The 22,328-nt window shown below is 53.5% G+C and overlaps 1 protein-coding gene across 3 annotated transcripts in view; it reads left to right on the top strand.

Annotated features, from left to right (window-relative positions):
• The window catches only part of PUDP (pseudouridine 5'-phosphatase), a 298,656-nt gene continuing 277,407 nt past the window's right edge, over positions 1,080-22,328 (top strand). For 2 of the 3 annotated variants that reach the window (XR_002340816.1, XM_021080519.1), the window contains exon 1: positions 1,080-1,312. Coding sequence is in view for 2 of the 3 variants with exons in the window: in XM_021080519.1 (XP_020936178.1) it covers positions 1,243-1,312 (70 nt within the window). In the remaining variant the exon portion in view is untranslated. Of the gene's footprint in view, positions 1,313-13,516; positions 16,377-22,328 lie in introns of those variants that run through there. The other variant, XM_021080520.1, reaches the window with a different exon arrangement.

Below are 22,328 nucleotides of genomic sequence, written 5' to 3'. Positions count from 1 at the left end.
TGCTACACCTGCTGAACCCAGGTGTCTCCCAGGGTGGCTTACGCACTTCCGCAGAAATACAACCCTCACATTTTAAAGTCTCTGGAGCGTTCTTATTTCTGCTTCTGGAAAGGTCCTATCTTTATGCTTAAACACGCATACGCGATGTCAACGAACACTAAATGGAAACGGGGGAGGGGGGGAAGGTATTTCTGAAAATGGCAAAAAAAAACAAACCCCTCACCCCCCCAAAAACCCCCCAACAACCCGGGGTATGCTCTTCAGGTTGCCATCAGAAAATCTGGAAAAAAAAGAAATCAGAGCAAGCAGAGACAGATGAGCCATACAAGAAAAAAGGAGCGATGCATTTTAGAAAATCCTATTATTTGGACCCTTTCGGGTCAGATTTCGGCTAGGAGGTCTCTCTGGAGGAATGTACCAGCCAGGATGCCCAGGGGATACAGACTTGAAGGCTGCGGACCCGCCCACCACTATGCGTGTGCCCTGCGAGTGCTGGAGGGGAACCTGGCGGGCAAAAACAAAAGAGAAACTTGCTGAGACTGGCGCACCAGGCTGGGACTTAGCCTCATAACTATGGCCACTTGGCTGCTCATTTACTTGATGGATCTCAGATTGCCAACCCGAGCATCTTTGCACCCCTCATCCCAACAACCCCAGGCATCGTCGTGTCTCCTCGCTCTCCCTCCTCACTCCTTTTCAAATTTAAGCTATGCATTTGCCTGCAGACTAGGAACTCGGCTCTGCTCAGCCCCTGGACCAAGCATCCCAGCCTGCTGACAGCTGCGAAGTGAATGGGGGTGGATGCGGGCAAATCTGTCCCGCGCGCCGGTGCTACGTCTCAGCCCAGAGACGACAGCAGAGCGGACTGTCCCAGGCGCGCGTGCGCCGGACACCCCGGCGAGATCCAGGGCGCCCGGGCGGGAGAGCGGCTCCGGGCGCGCATTCCCGGGGCGCAAGAGGAGGTCAGAGGTGCGCATGCGCAGGGAGGCTGCAGCTCAAGGCGCGCGATTTTTGAGGGGCCGCGCGAGGCGGCTCCCGGCGCGCGTGCGCAGAGCGGCTCGGGGCGCGCTGGGCTGCCCAGAACGCGCGTGCGCGGGAGCGGCTGGGGGCGCGAGTGCACGGACGCCCGGGGCCAAGCGTGCGCAGAACGGTTCGAGGTGCGCGGCGAGGCCCGGAGCGCGCGTGCGCGGGCCGGCGCGCGCGTCTCCTCCCCCGCCCCCACCTGGCTGAGACGGCGGCACAATGGCGGCGCCCGTGGCCCCTCCACGTCCCGTCACCCACCTGCTCTTTGACATGGACGGCCTCCTGCTGGGTGGGTAGCCTGCGGCCGCTTCCCGCGAGGGCTGTCCGGGGAAGGCGCGGGCGGGGGGAGCAGACCCTCAGGGCCGGGGGCCGCGACGGGGCCGTGTGCGGGACCCCCGGGCCAGCGGCGGGAGCGCCGTGGCCACGCCAGGCCTCCCGCGCGCGGGTCTGCGGCGTCGACGGTGCCCGAGGCACTTACTTCCGGCGGCCGCGCCGCGCGTGGGGGACGGAATGCGTGGGGGCGGCGCTCGGTGCTCGGGGACCACCGCGCGGACGGGAGCTTTCCCTCCGGCTTCGGGGGGTCGCGGACACTGCGCGCGCAGCCGGGCCTCAGTTTCCCCGTCTGTACCCTGGGCGCCGGCCTGCCCCGAGGTGCACGCACCTTGCACGTAGCATCCTACAGGGCATGGTCCTCCACCCGCCGATTTGGGGGCATCTGCCAACGTCCGGAGGCGTTTGGGGTGACCTGGCTAGAGGGTACGAGTTACTGGCATCCGGAGGGTAGCGACCGGGGATGCTGCTGAACCTCCCTCAGTGCACAGGACCGCCCCACGCCGTCACTGGCAATGGTCCGAACCCAAATATCTGGTGCAGAGGTGGTGGAGGAGCCCTGCTAAGCGGGCTGGCTGGTCCTGGGACATCACCTGGGAATCGCTTTGCAGTGGGCAGAGCCCGGGTCCCCACCCGACAGCTGCCCTATCAGAATTTGCATTTTCGCCCAAGTGCCGGAAAGTTTGAGATGCACAGCATGCCATGGATTTGAGCGGCTAACAGTCCGGTGTGCGCTGAACACTCTTATGGTCCATGATGGTAGGCATGAGCTTGACCAACCTAGACGAATTCCACTAGAATTCAAAGAAAATTTTGTGTTTATAACTCAAGAGAAAAGTGCCCTGAGCGTTGCCTACAGCCCAGACATTTGTTTTATAACGCTCTAAAGTGTTATACTGTTAGGAAACGTCTTCTGACCTCATAGTCTCTGGAAGGTTTCAAAGGACTGTAAAAAATGCCTGCGTGCCTGGTGTGGACGGCTGACCTGATGGAGGTGTGCCTAAGTTAGTGCTTCATCTCGCAAAATTCTGCCTAGTGGGAGGAAATATTTGCCTTGACTAATTAAAAACAAAACTGGCCGGAACTCAGAGAGGTAAAGTTATTTGCCCAGGGTTGCACAGCTAATGAGGAACAGCTGAGAAATGATTCCAGCTCCATCCCATCCTACGTATAAGTGATGTTATGCTCATCTAACAGGGTGGTTGTGACCTTGTCTCCATGATCATAGTGCTTAGTGGCTCCCTAGTAATGAGACTGATTTTTTTTTTTTTAAAGACACACACACACAAAAGCCTCTTCTTTTTATGGACCCAGAGATATACTTGAATGAATTCCTAGGGGGGCCAAATAAACTCCCGTGGAGGTTATTAATTGGATGGAACAGTGTATGCAGCTACTACATCCGAAATGACTCAATTTCAAAGAGCTTAGGGATTCCTAAGTATAGTTGGTAGGCATGAGCTTTCCTGCTCAGGTGGTCAAGTTAGATTGTCAAATAAATTCCTTACCCACTAATGAAAGATCCAGAGAACATGTGCGTGTCTCATGAATTTTAATGCAAACTGAGATGTCTCATTAAAATGGAATTTATTAAACTTCTGCACGAGCTTGTTGCCTCCTTCCCCTGGAGAGTCACCCTTCCTCGTTCCCTGGAGCCATGAATGTGACTGCCTGGACCTGCAGGGGCTGTTATCAGCTTGGCTCTCTCTCCTCCTTTTGCTAGTTCAGGCAGGCGTCATGGTTTATCACACATGGATCTGGCTGTTACCCCATCTTCTGAACCAGTCAGAGAAACAAAAAATGCGTGGCCTGTGAAGGGAAAAGATAGGACATGGCTCTTTTCCCCTCTTTTTGTCCTGACTCTTGGAAGTGGTAAGACTTTGCAGAACTTTATCAGAAATCCCCCTTTGCTCATGTGATTGTTTTGCAAACTATCTGGCATTCCAGGGCCGCTTTCCAAAATGTATGACTTTACCTGACCTAATCTACCTCATGATACCTGCTCTAGTTCATAAGTTCTGGCTTCAGGGCGTCTGTCATTGGCATAACAGTACACCCTCAGTTCATAATGAGTTCTCTTTTGGTCGGCCTGCCTTTCAGAATTTTGACTGCTTTTCCCCAGGACATCTACTCCTTAGTGTAGTCCCACCACTGGCATTCTCGTGGAAGTGAAACAAACCAGAGTTTCGTGGGGCGTTCTCGTGGAAGGGTGAAGCTTGTTTGACAGAGGAGAACGAGGAAGTCAGTGGAGACTTTTGTGCAGAAATGTTCCCAGGAGCCCCAGAGTACTTTCTAGTGCTTTCGAAGTGTTCGATGCTGTTATCCTTTCAACCAGAAAAGACTCTTTGGAATTCTGCTTTTGTTGACGCAGGTATGAGCTAGGTATGCCGTTTTCGAGACAGGAATAGAGGACTGAGATGATTGATGAACAAGGCTAAGAATGTGAAGGAAGAAGAAGATAAGCATTAAGCAGTATCTCCGCTCTTCAGTAGGGAGGATTATCTAGTCCCTGAAATAACGGAAGTTAGGAGCAGAAGAGGTAAGACCGTTTCCTCTAAGAGACAGCACAGTTGGTGGCTCAGAGCCGTGCAGTCAGATAGAGGTCGGACCATGTACAGTTTTCTTGTAGCACATTAGAAAAGCAAAAAGACACAGAGGGAATGGAATTGAATGGTGCCGGTTTTCTAGCCCAACAGCATCCAAAATATTGTTCGTCAACACATCATCAATAGAAAAATTGTTGAGATTTGCATTCGTTTTTGTCACCTAACCTTTGAAATCTGTTATTGACACTTAGAGCGCACCTCCGCTTGAACTAGCCACGTTTTAGGGGTTTAGTAGCCCCATTTGGCCAAGCCTGCCATGTTGGACAAGCCAAGTAAGCAACTCATTGCTGTCTGCTGTTGATAATGGGGCCAGGTGGAGGGTGGATGTTGAAAATATTCAGAATGAGGAATTCTGGTAAATAGAAAATGGGGTATACATAAAATATGTTTTCTGGGAGTCTGATACACTCATTAAATCCTTAAAATATCAGCCCACACAAGTAAGAAGCTTATTTTCAAATTCTTAAAGAATCAGAAAAATTCTGAGACGATAGCTCTGTGAGGGGAACACCAGTGTTGGCATGTTGATTCTCATTTCCCTTGTCTCCACACAGGCACACAGATGGCGGGGTTTTAACGGGTGACACCTGGCTTCTGTCTCACCTTCTTATAGAGGAATGCGCGTCCCTTTTTTTTTTTTTTTTAATGATTTTTATTTTTTCCATTATAGTTGGATTATGGTGTTTTTACTTTCTTTTTTTTTTTTTTTTGTTTTGCTTTTTAGGGCCACTCCCATGGCATATGGAGGGTCCCAGGTTGGGGTTGAATCAGAACTGTAGCTGTAGCTGCCAGCCTACACCATGGCTCACGGCAACGTTGGATCCTTAACCCACTAAGCAAGGCCAGCGATCGAACCTGCATCCTCGTGGATGCTAGTCAGATTCCTTAAACCTTGAGCCACGACAGGAACTCTGGTTTACAGTGTTCTGTCAATTTCTACTGTACAGCAGGGTGACCCAGTCTCCACACACACACACACACACACACACACACACATTCTTTTTCTCACATCATCCTCCATCATGTTCCATCGCAAGTGACTAGATAGAGTTCCCTGTGCTACACAGCAGGATCTCATGGCTTATCCACGCCGAATGCAGTAGTTTGCATCTATCAACCCCATATTCCCAGTCCATCCCACTCACCCCCCCCTCCGCCTTGGCAACCACAGGTCTGTTCTCCAAGGCCGTGTGTTCCTTTTCTGTGGAGGTAGGACCATTTGAGTTGTATATTTGATTCCAGATGTAAGTGATATCGTATGGTATTTGTCTTTCTCTTTCTGACTTACTTTGCTTAGTATGAGAGTCTTAGTTCCATCCCTGTTGCTGCAGATGGCATGATTTCATTCTTTTTCACAGCTGAGTGGTAATCCATTGTGTATATATACCACATCTTTTTTTTTTCTTTTTTTTTTTGCCTTTTTCTAGGGCCGCATCTGTGGCATATGGAAATTCCCAGGCTAGGGGGTCTAATCGGAGCCATGGCCACTGGCCTACACCAGAGCTGTAGCAACGCGGGATCCAAGCCGCATTTGCGACCTACACCAGAGCTCACGGCAACGCCAGATCCTTAACCCTCTGAGCAAGGCCAGCGATGGAACCCGCAACCTCATGGTTCCTAGGCAGATTCATTAACCACTGCGCCACGATGGGAACTCCTACCACATCTTCTTGATGTCCTGTCCTATATACCTGTTCATCTCCATAGCTTCCTACTTGTCAAGTAGTTCTGTGTGAGACTGTTCACAAGTGCCTGTTTCTCCATCTGCACGGGGCCCTGGGTACACCATAAGCTCTGGGCAGAGGGAGTTAGGACCTGTGTGGTACTCTTGGACTTCAGGGAGTCACCAGTTGACTAAACCAGTTCACAGCCCTGCCCAGCCTGTGTCAGAATTCCCCTCCCACCCTGTCAGGCTCTTGTTCACCTCATCTAGGCTTCTTTCCTCCCCTTCCTTCCTCCCTTCCTCCCTCCCCTCTGCTCCTCGTGCCTTCTCTTTTCTTGCCACCCCATGGCACATGGATTTCCCATGCCAGGGATCAGATCCAAGCCACGGTTGCAACCTATGCTGCAGCTGCAGCAACGCCAGATCCTTTGACCCACCGTGCAGGGCCAGGGATGGAACCTGCGTCCTGGCGTTGCAGAGGCACTGCCAGTCCCGTTGCACCAAGCAGGAACTCCTAGGCTAGACTGCTTTAGACCCTGGAACACGCACAAAGCTGATGACAGAAATAGAATTTTCCTGTGTGGTAACAGCACACATGGCCTAGATTAATTTTCGGAGGAGCCTGCGTTGATTTGATTTGATCCCTCGTGACACGTATGAGGTTTAAAAGTGGGGACGATGAGCTTTTCCGTGTCCATTGCTTCTTGTCTCCTATGTGACCCAGTCCAGACATTCCCCAAGAGTCCTGGCGCTTTCTCAGGAAGGTAGAGCAGGACAGAGGATGGTCGCAGGTGCCTTGGGAGCTGGTCTTGTCTGCCCTTGGATCAATGAGAGCCTCCCTCTTGTTGTCTGGGTGGGGTCTCCCTGTGGATGGGGGCAACGCTCTGGTACTTTCTATCTCTTCCCTGCCCGGGACCTAATGGCACACACTCAGGTTTGATGTCACCTTGCTGGGTGACGTGTAGGCTCCTTCCACCTGTGCACAGGAGTTGGCCGACATTCAGAGGCCGGTCAGAGGCCTTGCTGCTAAGCAGTGCCCGTGCAGAGAAGGGAACCCTGACCTCTGCTTGCTCAGTTTGGAATAAGATGCTGGTAGAGGCCGGGGGAAGGTCAGAACAGAGTGTGTCGGGTGTCAGAGAAAATTCATCAGTAAGAGGAATGTGCTCGCGTGGGAACTGGGGTGGGTAAACTCGGGGCCGTTCGGCTGTGCTTTCCAGCACCCCTGAGCCGCGTCAACCTGAGGTATGTTTCTACAATTAGCGGTGCTTGTCTGCCACGGCTGTTCCATTTCTAGAATCATTGAAGAGGGTGAGATCAAAATTGCAAGGTTCTTGGGGATTCCCATGGTGCCTCAGCCGTAGTGAACCCCACTCGTATCCACATCCATGAGGATGCACTTCAACCCCCTGGCCTTGCTCCTTGGGTTAAGGTTCCAGAATTACCGTGAGCTGTGGCGTAGGTCGCAGACGTGGCCCAGCAAAAACAAACGCAAGACCAAAAACACCCACAGAAGTTCTGCAGATAAAAGGGAGGGGGAGCTTGGTCCAGGTGGCACCATGACTGAGATGGCCTTCAGAGTGCTGTCTCTGCAGGTGTCAAATGCCTCTGCCTTGCCCTCTCCCAGCTTGCTCATCCTCCTCACCGTATGTGTGCATTTGGAATCGTGGCCGTGCCCGCTGGCTGCAACTGGGGAGAGCAGTCCCTGCTTTTTCTCTTGAACTCGTTTTTCCTTTCTTCACCTTGGAAGGCTGTGGATGGGGGATTCTTTGGTCCCTATCATCTTTCTGATTCTTTTTGGCTTTTTCTGATTCTGTTCCTTTTATTTTTCTTTTGTTTTCATTTTTAAATTAAGTTTTTTATTTTAAAATTTTGGCTCTTTAGGGCTGCACTTGGGCATATGGAAGCTCCCAAGCTGGGGGTCGAATCAGAGCTTCCGCTGCCGGTCTACACCACAGCCACAGCCACGCAGGATCCGAGCTGCATATGCAACCTACACCACAGCTCACAGCAGTGCTGGATCCTTCACCCACTGAGCGAGGCCAGGAATGGAACCCGTGTCCTTATGGATACTCGTTCGCTTCGTTACCAAAGAGGCACAGCGGAAACGGCCTATTTTTCTTCTCTTCTTTATTTTTATTTTTATTTTTATTTTACTTTATTTTATTTTTCTTTCCTTTTTAAAAGCTGCTCTAATTTATGGGTTCGCCCGTGTCATTTTCCAGGGGTAGATGGAGATGAAATGCAGTGTTAAGGAGCATAGGAAATACCGCCCCCGAGGACCATCTGCAAAAAACACTCGTTACACAGGTGCCTGGGAGACGTCTCAGGCCTTTGTTTGAGGTGTTTGAAAAGTGGCGGATCCATAGTCTGTAGCTGGTGGAGCAATCGTGTTAGAGAAGAATGGATTATGTTTGAAAATAAAGTTCCCCCTGTCAGGATAGGTGCATATCAGTGCCCCATCATCATAGCACTTGATAGATTAAAAGCGTCACTTAATTGTGTTGAACGGGGAGGGAGCAGCAGGCAGCCCTGGTTTAACAGTACATTTGTTGGTGGTTTAAAATTGCCTGCAGGGTATCTAGGGCGAATTTTCTTGAAAACCTAATATTGGTCACACACATGCCTTTCTGTTCAAGGAACGTTTTCCTGTTGGGCTCTGCGGAGGGGGAGTGCCCTCCCAGGCCCTCCTGACACATCTTTGGGGTGTTTGGCAGGTGCAGTCTCACCTTCCTTTGGGCTCCCCGTCCCTCTCGACCTTTGCTCTGGCGCCCGAGGTCAGTCGCTACGTGTCTGCCTGCAGAGAGGCGCCCACGCTCAGGAGGGTCTCCCTGGCATGCCCTTGCCTGGCTGGCCGTTGCATCAGCGTTGCCTGTGGCCGTGGGCTGGGCTGTGGATGGCCCTTGATGCGCCTCCCTGGGCCTGGAGAGCAGAAGGAGATCCAGGAGGCCACCAGGGCTACTCGAGGCCCAGCAGACCGCCCTTTCTGCATGTAAGAAGAGAGTCCGTGGTCATAGTCGGCACATCTAAGCTTACCTGGGGCCTTGGGGAGGAAAGCCAAGATCTGCACCAGGCTCCCCTCTGTCCCATGCTGTCATCATGTCCTTGACGAGAGCTGGGCACCTCTGCTCTCCAGACCAGCACTGTCCCTCCAGCAGAACTGCCTGCCCTAACGGGCAGGTTCTGGATCTGTGCTGCCCATGTCGGGAGCCACGGGGCTGCCCGGGCACATGAAATGCAGCTAGTGTGTCCGAGGATTTGAAATTTGCTTGTTTTTTTTTTTTTTTTTTTTTTTTGTCTTTTGTCTTTTTGTTGTTGTTGTTGTTGCTGTTGTTGCTATTTCTTGGGCCGCTCCCGCGGCATATGGAGGTTCCCAGGCTAGGGGTTGAATCGGAGCTGCAGCCACCAGCCTACGCCAGAGCCACAGCAACGTGGGATCCGAGCCGCATCTGCAACCTACACCACAGCTCACGGCAACGCCGGATCCTTAACCCACTGAGCAAGGGCAGGGACCGAACCCGCAACCTCATGGTTCCTAGTCGGATTCGTTAACCACTGCGCCACGACGGGAACTCCTTTTTTTCATTTTCGACTGCCCCGCAGCATATGGAGTTCCCAGACCAGGGATCAGATCCCAGCTGTAGTTGCAACCTGAGCAGCAATGCTGGATCCTTAACCCACTGTGCCGGGCCAGGGATCAAACCTGTGACCCAGCGATCCCAAGACACCGCTGATCCCATTGTGTCACACTGGGAACTCCGAAATCTGTGTTTAATTTAGTTTTACTCTATTTAAATGGAAGTAGCCCCGGTAGGACCGTGGTGCACGTCTCAGCTCTCAAGGCATGGACTCACTCCCTCCTCATCTGCCAGGAGCTGCAGGAACTCACAACTCGTCTCCTCTGTCTTGTGGTCTTGGAGTGTGGGTGGTTCACCGCGCATGATGGGTAAATCACCAAGTATTTGCTGGTGGGGACTCTGGCAAGGACGTCATGAGGGTCAGAGCAGTTCTTTGCCTTGAAATCTCTGGGAGCCGTGCTCTTGAGGGCCGATGGAAGCCGAGCGGGAAAGTGAGTCTTCAGACGAGAAGAGGTGGTTGAGCCACAAGCACGCTTTCCCAGGCCCAGGAGACGCTGGTTTTTATCAGGCAGAGAGTTGTGTTTAAAAGACAAAAGACTTGGAGTTCCCATTGTGGCTCAGCAGTAAGGAACCTGACGAGTATCCATGAGGATGTGGGTTCGATCCCTGACCTCGCTCAGTGGGCTAGGGATCTGCTGTTGCTGGAGCTGTGGTGGAGGTCACAGACGCGGCTTGGATCCTGCATTGATGTGGCTGTGGTGTAGGCCGGCAGCTCCAGCTCTGATCCGCCCCTCACCTGGGAACTCCCACATGCCGCAGGTATGGCCCTAAAACAAGACCCCAAAGACCTCTCATTAACAGTTGTGCTGAAATGGGGAGGTGAGCTGGCCTCTCTGTATGGTATCACTCCGGTGTTCTCTAAAGTGGCTTCCTCATGCTCGTTGTGTCCCTGTCGCCACCCAGCAGGTGCATGACCTGTATTTTCCCCCAAGGCAGTGGCTCTGGGAAGAGGGCCAGCAGGTCACCTTGGAGGAGGCTCTGGATCCCAGGTGGGCCGGTGGTTCCCTGTTCCTCTTTCCCTTGTGTCTCCCCCGATTGAGACGCCCTCTGTGCCCCCCTGAGCTCAACTGTTTGGTGAGAATGCACTGTACCCCTCACCCCTTTAGGGAACATGGTCCATGTGGTCACAGCCTGAACTCTTGTCCCAGCCCCGCTGACCTGTGCGGTCATCAGGAAAGTTGTCTCCACAACCCTGGCCTTCCATGGTGGCCCGTGGGACATTTACGTGAGGAGCCAGGAGCCTGGGGGACCAGGTATCGCCGTGACCATAACGCCTGTGTGTCCTGAAGGCCCAAACCTTTGGGCAGGAAGGTGGGCCTGGGACGCAGAGGGCTGCCTGGTGGCTGGCTCTTACAGGAAGCCAGGTGGGTCTGCGAGGTGGGCGCACCCGTCCAACTCAAACCACACGCCCTGGCCCCTCCGAGTGGCGCTGGTGGTGCCGGTCTCATGAGAAAGCACCCATTTATCAGAGCAGATACAGGTGTCTACACTGCCACCACTCTTGACGGGAAACCTGCTGTTGCCAACAGCGAGGCTTATTTGTCAGTGTGGCTCAACATTCCCCGCAGTTGTATTTCTCCCCACCCCACAGACGCAATGCTCATAGCTGCCTAAAAGCTGTTAAATCCTGGAGTTCCCAGTGTGGCTCAGCGGGTTAAGAACCCAACACCAGTGTCCATGAGGATGCGGGTTCAATCCCTGGCTTCGTTCAGTGGGTTAAGGATTTGGTGTTGCCACAAGCTGCAGTGCAGGCTGCAGATGTGGATTGGATCCTGCATTGTTGTAGCTGTGTCGTAGGCTGGCAGCTGCAGCTCTAATTCGACTCCTGACCTGGGAGCTTCCATATTGCCATCGGTGTGGCCCTAAAAGGCCCAAAGAAAAAAAAAAAGCTGTTAAATTCTGGATTTCTAAGTGACACAGCCAGGGGAACCAAGACTGGGGAGGCACGGCGGATTCCATTCTGGGGCCTGGATCCCCCTCAAAGAGTGTGGGCGCCTTGCCAAACGAGAGCGGGGGTCCCTGGCAAAAGGCAGAGCGAGTAGCAATCAAAGGATGGATTTGAAGACTCTTAAACAAACATCGTAATTCTCAAAATTAGGGGAGAGGGAGGCATGGCAAAGAGAAGACCCATTCACAGGGGTGGAAGGACGGGCAGCATCGACCAGGTGGCCACATTGCCGCTCTGACTGTGCTTCAGACAAGCGCCCCCATGGGTTCCACGTGGAGGGGCAAGGGAGCGGTGATGGTGGGACAGTGCAGGGAGTCCACGCGAGCTTCTCGAAGCGCTTTCTACCTGGGAGGGGTGGAGGAACAAGCGGGGGGCCACCACGTGGAAACACTCAGACACATCTGGAAGGGAGGGCAGACTCGTGCCCGCATGCTGCAAGGTCACTGGGCTGGACTCTAGGAAACGTCAGACACCTTGGGGCCCTCAAGGGTGGGTGCCTCTGGTTTCAAAGGGGCAAAAGCAACGAGTACCGGACTTAGTGGAGCTGAGGTGCGGGGAGCATCTGTAAGAGGCCTTCGTGTGGCCGTTGGAGAACGGTGGTGTGCAGGGGCCCGTCAGAGGTCAGCCCATTGTTGCTGAGTGGCCGGGGTTCTGGTGAGCATTAACGCTGGGCTGTGTCACAGGATGTCTTTCCTCTTTGGAGAAGCATGCAGACGAGTCATGGACGAGGTGTCAGAGGGTCTGCAGATTTTAAGATTGGTTGCTTACAGATGTAGGTTATATGGGTCTTTTCTCTACTACTTTTGATTGTACTGTATACTTGAAAAATTAAAAAAAAAAAAAAGGAACGTGAGGATTACGCCTGAAGCATGAACCCCTACAAAACAAAAACTATGAATTAGTAATGAGTAGCTTCGCCTTTGAGAGACAAGAATGTAAAACATAGGTCTCGGGAGTTCCCGTGGCCGCTCAACGGTAACGAGCTCGACTCGGATCTATGAGGACGTGGGTTCCATCCCTGGCCTGCTCAGTGGGTTAAGGATCTGGCTTGGCGGTGGCTGTGGTTAGGTCAGCAGCTGCAGCTCTCATGCAGCCCCTAGACTGGGAAGCTCCAGATGCCGCGGGTGCAGCCCTCATAAGACAAGAAATAAAAACATACATCTTTCCCAGACTCATGTTAGTGGTATAAGCTCAACTGTTCCAGAGCTTGTGGCTCCTGGCGGGTTTCGGGGGCAGTGCCGTCCCCAACGGTGTGTGACAGCAAGAGGCTTGAGGAAAAGAAGAGCCCTCTCTCGGTTTTCACCCTCCATCCTGTCCGTGCCTTTTTCTCACGGTGTCCTTGGAGCCCAGGACATGTGTAGACATTTGCGCACCACTTTCTTGTCTGGTGGGACCTTCAGTGGCAGCTCAGCTAACCTTTCGTCAGGAGGTCAGCTCTGAAAGACGAAGGAAGGAGGGAAGGAGGGGAAGGGGAGAGGAGGAAGGAGGGGAGGGGAGAGGAGGAAGGAGGGACGAGGGCGGACGGCAAGGGGGGACAGAGGGAGGAACAGGGAATGAGGCTTCCTCTTCTCTTCCCAGAGCAGCCCCTGCTGAGACTCGTGGCTCCCATGGTGCAGTGCGCTTAGACCTGGTGGCAGCAGCATCCCTTGGGACGCTGTCGCCTGAGTCCCTGGCCTCATGACTGCCGAACCCCCACCCCCTCCGCTGGCGTCTGCAGCTGCAGGCCTGCATGTCTCTGTTTCCTCCCCGTCAGCTGCGAGGTTCATTGCTTGGTCTGGGGAGGGCTCCCCGACGTGGGTTGGGCTGGTGCCCCTGGGAATGGAACACCTGTGTGCCAGTGCATCTGTGAGACCAAGTAGTATGTGCAGCCTGCCCATCTTGACATTTGCAGCATCCACTGTTGCTGCGCAGGGAGCCGGGGGAGAGTCGGGGTCCTGAGTTTGGGGGTGTCCTTCAGAGCTGGCCTCTTGTTCGGTGCCCGGGTTTGGGCCGGGTGTGCAGGCATCTGCAGCCATGCTGCCGTCCTCCTGGCAGGGGTATAGCAGCCCTGGTCAAGCCGATGCCCCCCCCTCTGCCCCGGGCTGGCCTGTCCTTCCTGCCTCTCCTGAATGTGAGCGGCCCCTGCTCCTTCTCGTCCTACTGCTTCTAGACGTCAGCATGACGTGTGCCAGGTCTGTCATTTAAACAAACCCGCTTCCGCCTCATGGTCCCGCCGTGGCGCGTCTCCATCTCCGCCTCCACCCTGGGCCAAGCTCCTTAGCAAGGTAGCTGCGGTCACCGTCCCGACCCCATTGTCCTGTTCCACCCGCAGCCTGCCTGCCGCCTGTGTCTCGGGAACCTTACGCTCACAAAGGGAGCCAGGACTGCCACATCGCCAGATCCACTTGGCGCCTTTTCTTCTGTTTCCAGAACGTTCTGCCTCACGAGCTGCTGCTCCACGACCTGCGGGGGTCTGTCTCCTTGGCTTTGCTGCCCAGCCCTCCGTGGATCCTCTCTGCTTCTAGTTGGGGTCCTGGATTTGGCCCGGGACCCGTTCTCTCAAGATCTCCCGGGGACGCAGGGCCTCTTGCTCTAAGGCCCCTTGGCCGCCGAGGACACCCTCGCCTCTCCTTGAGCGCCATCCACACGGAGAAGACTCTGCCCCCGCCCAGAGCTCTCTGTGCTGTCCTGCTGTCCCTGGGACCCACCCTCGGCGAGGCCGCCTTCCCGTCCTCCAGTCCTGCCCTGCCCCCTGCCCGCATTCCAGTACCGCTTCCTCAATATTCCAGGTCGTGTCTGTGTTGTTCCAGCTGCTGCTGGCCTTCCCCAGACCCTGAGCCTTCATTCACCCTCATGCAATAAGAGTTCATATTTGGAGAGAGCCTTCGCCGTGTGCTCACTGCTGCCCGTGTCGCTGTAGTGCAACACCTTTCTTGCCGCCTTTGCCCATTTTGCAGATGAGCCAGCTGAGGTCTCCTGAGCTCTAGTGACTTCACTTCACAGGCAGAGATTGACAGGTGTCTCACGGCTGGAGACAAGGAGGCAGCAGTTCACCAGACCTGGGTGTTCTCAGGGGTGGTTCTGTCGCTGCCAGGAACGTGGTGGCCGTTGTTGACTTTGGGTGCTCACGTGGGCGAGACCGCACACAGTTCTGGGCCCGGTGTGTGCGGGTGAAGAAGGCTTTGCCGAGAGAGCGCCCCTCACCTGGGCTTTGTCCCTAGAACACACCCGCATTCCTCTGGCAGAGGATCCAGGCATAAGCTGCTCCCTACATACTTTGCAGGAGAACGGGCGTTGGTGCAGATGGAGGTAGCCCTGCACCCTGCCTGTCGTGCATCCATCCGACGCCCTCTCCTGTGCTGGGTCCCGTGGGTGTGTGCACGTGGATGTGGTCGTCACGCAAGCACCTCTGCCATCTCTGCGTCTGCCGGGAGCCGCCTGATGCATGCCCCATCTCAGCGCTCATCTTGTTAAACCAGTCCCAGGGCAGCCTGATAAGAGCATTGAGAGTCGCCTCCTGGGTCAGCCAGGCCGGCCACCCAAGGAGTTCATGTGGCTGCCAGCTGCCACTCTGGAGGCGGGTCCGTCCGGGCGGGCGGCTCCTGAAGGCTGGAGATAGAGCCTTAGGTTCAGAGGGACTTAAGTAGGGTGCCATAGCCTGGATCCAGTAGGGCTGTTGAGGAGAGCGCGGTGTTCAGGGCCCGACTCTGCTTTGTGAGTCCCTCGGCTCTCCAGGTGCCGGGCCAGGATGCCACATGCAGGGATACCGCGTGGGCGATCCCCGGGACGACAGGCAGGGGCGCCCCGGGCTGCGTGCTGTGGGAGGCACTTTCCATCCTCCTGCCATGTCACCCTTCTGCTGGGCTGACCCAGTTTCCCTGGGCGTGGGGTGGGGAGAGGAAGTGGGCCACGCTCCAGCGTGCCTCCCGGAAGACCGGACATACCCTAAGCCTCGTGGCAGGGCTGTAGGCGTTGATGGGGTGGATGCAGAAGGGCTGTGGAGATTCCAGGCAGACGGGTGCTGTGGGCCAAGCTGAGTGCTGGGGAAGAGGCTGCTGGCTCGGTGAAAGAGGTCTCCGGGAGGGGACTGGGCTTGTGAGCCGTGTGCCAGGCTCAGGAACGTAGACTTGACCTCCTGGCCATGGCGCAGCCTCGTCAGCAGGGCTGCTGTCGAAAAGCAGTATTGGCGCCGGACGCTGGCTAGGGGGCTGTTGCCAGTGTCCAGGGAGATGAGGTCAGGCCTGGCTCAGTTTCTTAGGGCTGCTGCAGCACGTTACCACAGACCAGGCTGAAAGCCACAGACGCTGACTTTCTTTCAGTTCTGGAGGTCACAGGGCCAAAATCGGGATGGGGGAGGGCCCCACCCCCCTCAGGGGCTCCAGGGGAGGGTCTCTCCCAGGGTCTTGCAGGTTCTGGGGGCTCCAGGCAGCCCTGGGCTCGTGGCCGCCTCCCTCCCGTCTGCTTCCATCTTCAGTGGCTTCTCTGTGGGACTTAAGAGCCACCTGGGTAATGCAGGATGATGTCTCCAGATTCTCAACCTAATCCCTCTGCAAAGACCCTCTTCCAGTAGGTCCCGTTCGCAGGTGCCAGGAGAGTAGCAGATGGGTGTAGCCTTGGGGGCCCCCCATGTACCCCCTACAGGGACAAGTGGGGGCAGGAGCCAAGAGCGGAGGCTTGGTACTCAGCCTGCCTGCTGGCCAGCCTGGTCTGGAGGGACTGGGCGAAAGAGGTGGCTAAACCTCCCCCACTGGGCTCCTTCTGAAGGAAGGGGTGAGGCTTCGGGACATGGATGGGTTCAGTTTAGTGATGGGCACGGGCACAGATTGCGTTTCAGCCACCTGAGCCTTGGGGTCGACGTCACGCATGGCAACTACCCTGGTTCCCCATGGAAAACAGACAGAGGGCTTGGTGTTCTCACCGTGCTGAGAAGACGGGCACACTTGGCCATCCTGTTGGACACGCCTTTGGACGGCATCAGCACATCCAAAGAAGACAGGAGACCTTTCCGTTTACGTTTGGAGGTCCCTCTCCCCACATGGACAGGCACGCTGGTCCAGGTGGAGAGTGCGTCCAGGAAATCAGGATGTAGAAATTTAGCTGTTTTGTTTTGTTTTGTTTTTTAGGGACGCTCCAGCGGCATATGGAGGTTCCCAGGCAAGGGGTCCAATTGGAGCTATAGCTGCCAGCCTACACCACAGCCACAGCAATGCAGGATTTGAGCCGTGTCTGCGACCGACACCACAGCTCATGGCAATGCTAGATCCTTAACCCACTGAGTGAGGCCAGGGATCGAACCCACCACCTCATGGTTCCTAGTTGGATTCGTTTCCACTGTGCCACTCCTGTATTTTTTAAGATTTAACTAATTTATTTTTGTGTTTTTAGGGCCACACCTATGCAGGTGGACGTTCCCAGGTTAGGGGTCAAATTGGAGCTACGCTGCCAGCCTATACCACAGTCACAAGAATGTGGTATCTGAGCCGCGTCTGTGAACTACACTACAGCTCACGGCAACACTGGATCCTTAATCCACTGAGGGAGGCTGCGATTGAACCTGCATCCTCATGGATACTCTTTGGGTTCATTTTTGCTGTGCCACGATGGAAATGTGTTTTTAAAATTTTTATTTTATTTTTTCAAAATGTCGCTGTCTTGTGCTCAGTCCGTCGTGCTTTGCTGTGTGTGTGTTTTGGTTTGGTTCAGGTGGAAATAGAAATGGATTCGGATGCCGGGAGGGGAACCAGACCCCAGAGGGAGCAGGTCGGGGTCCTTCCTGTAGGCCCTCAGACGCCTTCCTAACCTGCTGTTTCAGCCCAGCCTTTGCGGGTGTGTCCATGGTCAGCGTTATCTAGCTGCGGGGACCCCAGGGTTTCCAGACGAGGGAGAGAAAAGCGTGTGCCGTGGGACAAACCCCGGCGGCCGGGATAAACCTGGAAATGTCGCTAACGTGTTGGGTGGTGCTGTTGGCTGCGTTTTATCCTCTGGAGTCGACACCCAAGTAGGTGTCCACGCAGGCGGCGTGCCCCGAGTCCCAGAGCACGTGCTGTGCCGTCTGAGCACTGCGATTCGGGTGGTAACACGCTGTGGAGGGTGTCTTCCTTTGTCTTCCCCAAAGCCCTTGGCCCAGAGGCGGCATCTTTAAAGGGTCTCCGTCCTTAAACAAGGAAGATCATACTCTACAGGAAAAGGCCAGGCTGTCACTCAGAGAGATCGTCCTTCAGTGGCACTTCCCGGAGCGGCAGTCCTGGCTGCCTCCTCCAGCTCCTCTTTTCCTGGGGCCTTGGGGCGGCCGAACACTCCAGTCCTCTGAAGGGCGCCCGAGCTCCGCCCGGCCCTTGGGGCTGGAAGCAAATCCGTGCACAGAACGCGGGCGTCTAGACCGAGCTCTCCCTGAAGCTCCGGATCTCTCGCCTCTGTGGGCTGTTGGGTTCTGAGGACTTAGAGTCCAGACGTGGTGTGTTTGTCACAGGAGGAGAAAGCCCAGTCCATAAACACCTGCTTGTCCGAATGGACGGATGCGTGTTAAATGGCATGGCGGGGGCAGGCTGGACCCGGTGCGTTAGACCCCTGCCTTCTCGCCACACTGCATCCTCCGTTCACCGCAGGCCGTGTGAGAGCAGAAACGGAAGAAGAGCCGGTGCATCACTCAGTGTCTGCCCTCGGACCGTCCTGCCGTGTCCCCGGCCTTGACAAAGCGTGGCCTTTCACTCACGGCGCCCTGGCACCTCCCGCGCTCAGAGTTGCTTGCTTCCCTTAGGCTTAAAGAATGGGTGCCAGACTGCCAAGGGCCAAGGACTCCGTCCTATCTTCCTTTTTTTTTTTTTTTTTTTTCTTTTCCCTACCTACTTAGCAGCCTATGCTTGCCTTTTCAGCTGTCCTTGCCACCTCGGGGGAGGCCAGAAAAAAAAAAAAAAAAAAAAAAAAAAAAGCCCAGCTGTCGACCAGTGTGTTGAGATGCAATTAGGCTTAATCAGCAGTTGCCACTTGATGGAAAGGAGATGGTGGGGGTGGGAGCTTGGGAACCTATGATCCAGCGTGTACATAACTCTTGTTACTCTTGCAGGGGTCACCATGGGGGCCCTGATCTTTCCTCTGACGGCTGCCTGAGCTTTGTCTGCGCCATCGCTTGTTGCGTGGACACTAGTGTGTAAACAGAGGGCCTGAAATGATCAAGGTGTCCAGCCCTTCGATAACCACAGGAATATGTTTCCCCAGACGGAAGCTTGATGCTCAGGCCCATGGTCAGAGTACCCTTCCCGCACCTGCCGAACTATCTTATTATTTGCAAACCTCCCGCCCCCCAGCCCACCCCTGATGCTGGGACCCTCCGTTCTGGGGGTGCCAGGACCACGAGTCCATCCTGCGTAGCGGCTCTCTGCCCGCCGTGCCCTTGGGTTCCAGCCCTTTCTCACGCGCATCGCCGACCCGCCCGGGAGCTTATGACTGATGTGATTCCGTGTTCTGGGTTGGCTCCTGTGCGCCAGGGGTTTCAAATGTCATCGGTGTTTGCGTTAAAGGCGTGGAAGCATCCCTGTCCCTTAAGCACGTAGTGTCTGCTTCGTCTGCTGACAATTCTAGATGTTCATCACTACTTTTAAGAGGTCGTAACAGTGTTTGACTCTGTCTACACATTTGTTAATCTGCTTAAACACCTTCAGGCTCTTGTAGCTGCATTTATACAGCGAGGAGTTTGTATTTCCTTGCCCAGGACTTCCTTCGTCTCAATCAACACAGGAAACCTTTCTGAATACCCAGCCGTTCCCTCCGCGCCTAACAAAGGAAGTTTAGAGAAGTGATGAGTGGGGACGTTGCTTTGTGGCTCAGCAGGTTAAGGATCCAGCATGATCACTGCTGCCGCGGGGTCAGGGCTGTGGTGCGGGTCCGACCCCTGGCCCAGGGACTTCCGCCTGCTGTGGGTGCAGCCGAGAAACATAAAGTTCCCTTGACGCTTCCAATAGAGTTGTGATAATGTCTTCAGTTGCGTGTGAAAATTAGTCATCTCGGCGTGTATTTAAGAGTTTATTTACAGCCTTGTTGTCCCAGTAGGCCAAATTCAATTAAACAGTACAAGTGATAAAATAATAAATAACACACTAGAACGTACTCAGTTGACCTGCCTTGCCTGAAACGTCTCTTGTGAATGTTTTGGAAGTTGAGAGGTGCCTATGTGTTAGGGGGGAAAAAAAAGCTTTTCCCACCCAACTGATTGGAGTTTGCATTTCTTGCATAGCTAAATGTCTTCCACCTGCATCCAGTCATCTTTGAACCTGTTGAGAATTCTGCCTTCTTCCAGTATACGCCCCACGTCCGTGCACGTCCTAGGCAGGGCCACGAAGATGCCATGGGTTTGATCAATGGGTTTCTTCCGTGTACTTTGTCCGACTTAGTGTGACACTGTATAAGATCATATATCCACGAGTCAGAAATGAACATGAATCAGCCTTCATTCTGTGTCTGAGGCCCAGGAAGTGCCGCTGGGGAGATGCTGCCTCCTGGACAACGAGGGGGCAAGAGACAGCATCTCCCCAGCGGCACTCCCTGGGCCTCGGAGATCTTTTGTGAGAGAGCTCTTTGAAAATAGGATGGGCACTTTTGCCGCCTCCTCTCCCAGACCCCCTGCCGTAGGAGAGCTGGGTCAGTTGAGTTTGGTGACCAAACTCTGCCTGTTTGGGTCGAGAAAGCGCCCATGTCACTGCTTTGAGTCCCAAAGACACGCCTTACTCTTTCTTTATCTTGGCGGCAATCCTGGGTCAAGTTAAATAGAATCTGAGATAGGTGAACCAGTTTATGTTATGCAAACCTCTGTTCTTTAAAAAAAACTTGACCCTTGTTTCCGGGTTATGTTCTTAGTGCCTGCCTATAAAAACAAGACCCAGAAGGACCATTCTAATTGGCTGTCCTTGCCTTTGATAGAAAGACCTACCAAGTAGATGCAAATCTGTCACTCAGTGTTGTGGGCTGAAGTATGTCCCACCCAAGTCCCCATGTCGAAGCCCCAGCCCCCAGGATCTCTGTAGAGCTGCCTTTGGAGTCAGGGTCTCTAAAAAGGTAATTCAGGTGAAATAAGGCCATTAGGGTGGGTCCAGATCCACAGTGACTGGGGTCCTTAGAACGTCAGGACACAGACACACCCTTTGAGGACACGGGGGACAAGACGGCCGTCTCTATGCCCAGGCGAGAGACCTCAGGAGGGACCTACCGTGCTGACCCCTTGATCTTGAGGCTCCATCCCCCTGGACCATCACAAAGTTACTTTGCTGTTGCTTAAGCCCCCGGTCTGCAGTGCTTTGTCATGGCAGTCAGAGCAAACGAATCCACCCAGAAGTTTAGGGTTTTGTTACTGTGAAGAGACCAAATGATCTGGACCAGCATTTTACAGATGTCACCGACCCACAGAGGCCAGGGAGGGAGTAGATGCCCAGGGCTGTGCAGTGAGGAGCTGAGCCAACAGGATGACAGCTCGAGTTTCTCCAGTCTTAACCCCTCTCATCTTTTTACAGTTGACTTGTCTGAACTTCTCCCCCCCTGCCCCCCCGACATCCACACCATAAAGTACAAAACTCTGCATAAAAGCTGAGGAAGTACGCCTGTGACACAACGGCTTGTGTCTCTTTAAAGGAGGGGCACTGTGTGCTCGCTCTCTGTTTTCATTTCAGTGCATTTCCTGCATTTTAGAATGATTTGCATTGTTCTCAGTTTGAACCATTTTTGGCCCTGTCTCCATGCTACTTCCTACCCTGACTTGGGGTGCCTTCAGTAAGAGATCCCAAATGCCAACAGGTGGGATCAAGTAACAGGAAGGAGGAGGTAGCAGGAAGGAGTCATGGGAACGGCTGTGGAAGGCAGGTCTTGAAAAGGAATGGCCGCTCTCGACCCAGCTGGGGAAGGAAGCCTTTGGGACTTTCTGCTGTACAGCAAGTGATTCAGTTACGCATACACACACACACACACACACGAATGTATAAATATATGTGTACATAGGAATGTTTGTACATACATTCTTTTTAAAAATATTCTTTTCCACTAGGGTTTATCTCAGGATATTGAGTATCGTTCTTGTGCTGTACAGTAGGACCTGGTTATGTAGCCATTCTGTATGTAATAGTTTGCATGTGCTAATCCCAAACTCCCACTCCATCGCCTCTCACCCCCTCCCCCTTGGCAACCACAAGTCTGTTTTCCAAGTCTGTGGGTCTGTTTCTGTTTCCTGGATAAGTTCATTTGTGTCCTATTTTAGATTCCATGTGTCAGAAATATGGCATTTGTCTTTCTCTGTCTGAGTCACCTCACTTGGAATGTTATCTCTAGGTCTGTCTGTATGGCTACCAATGGCATTACTTCATTCTTTTTCGTGGCTGAGTCGTATTCGATTGTTATGCATGTACCCCATCTTTCTTCACTCATCTGTCCATGGACATTAGACACTGCTTCTGTTGCATCCCGTGCCTTTTGGTATGCTTGTGTTTTCATTATCCCCATATATCTTCCACGTCCCTTATAATTTCTCTTTGGACCATTGAGTGCTTAAGCGTGTGTTGTTTAGCTTTGGCATGTGGGTGACTTCCCCACATTTCCTTCGTGTCTGAGTTCTCATTTCATCCCATTGTTGGTCAGGGAAATATTTGCTATGAGTTTGATCATCTGTGAATTTACTGAGACTTGTTTTGTAGCCTAACATATTGTCTTGGAGAATGCTCCTTGTGAGCTTGAGACGAATGCCTATTTCCTCATGGTTGGATGGACTGTGTCATCATATCATCCCCTCTCAATGGTTTATGGTCTTTAGGTAGTTAAGGGTTTTAAAGCTGGTGTGGCATATTCCTGGCTAATATTCAGTCTAGCTGTTCTGTCCATTACTGAAAGTGTGGCATCAAAGTCTCCCACAACCATTTCTCCCTTCAGCTTGGTCAGTTTTTGTTTTATGTGTTTGGGGCTTTGTTGTTAGGTTCATATGTGTTTATAATGGCATCCTCTTGATGGAGGGACCCCTTTATCATGATAAAATATTTCTATTGAAGGTGTTTCTTTCTGGTAGAAATGTTTCTTTCTCATAGAAATGTTTCTCTTCCATCTCCTTTGTCTGATGTGGCCAGTCTGACTCTCTTTTGGTTACTGTGTCCATTGGACGTCTTTTCCATTCTCTT

The sequence above is a fragment of the Sus scrofa genome, chromosome X (genome assembly GCF_000003025.6).
Source record: "Sus scrofa isolate TJ Tabasco breed Duroc chromosome X, Sscrofa11.1, whole genome shotgun sequence".
NCBI lineage: Eukaryota > Metazoa > Chordata > Mammalia > Artiodactyla > Suidae > Sus > Sus scrofa.
This window is presented reverse-complemented; position numbering and strand designations above follow the sequence as displayed.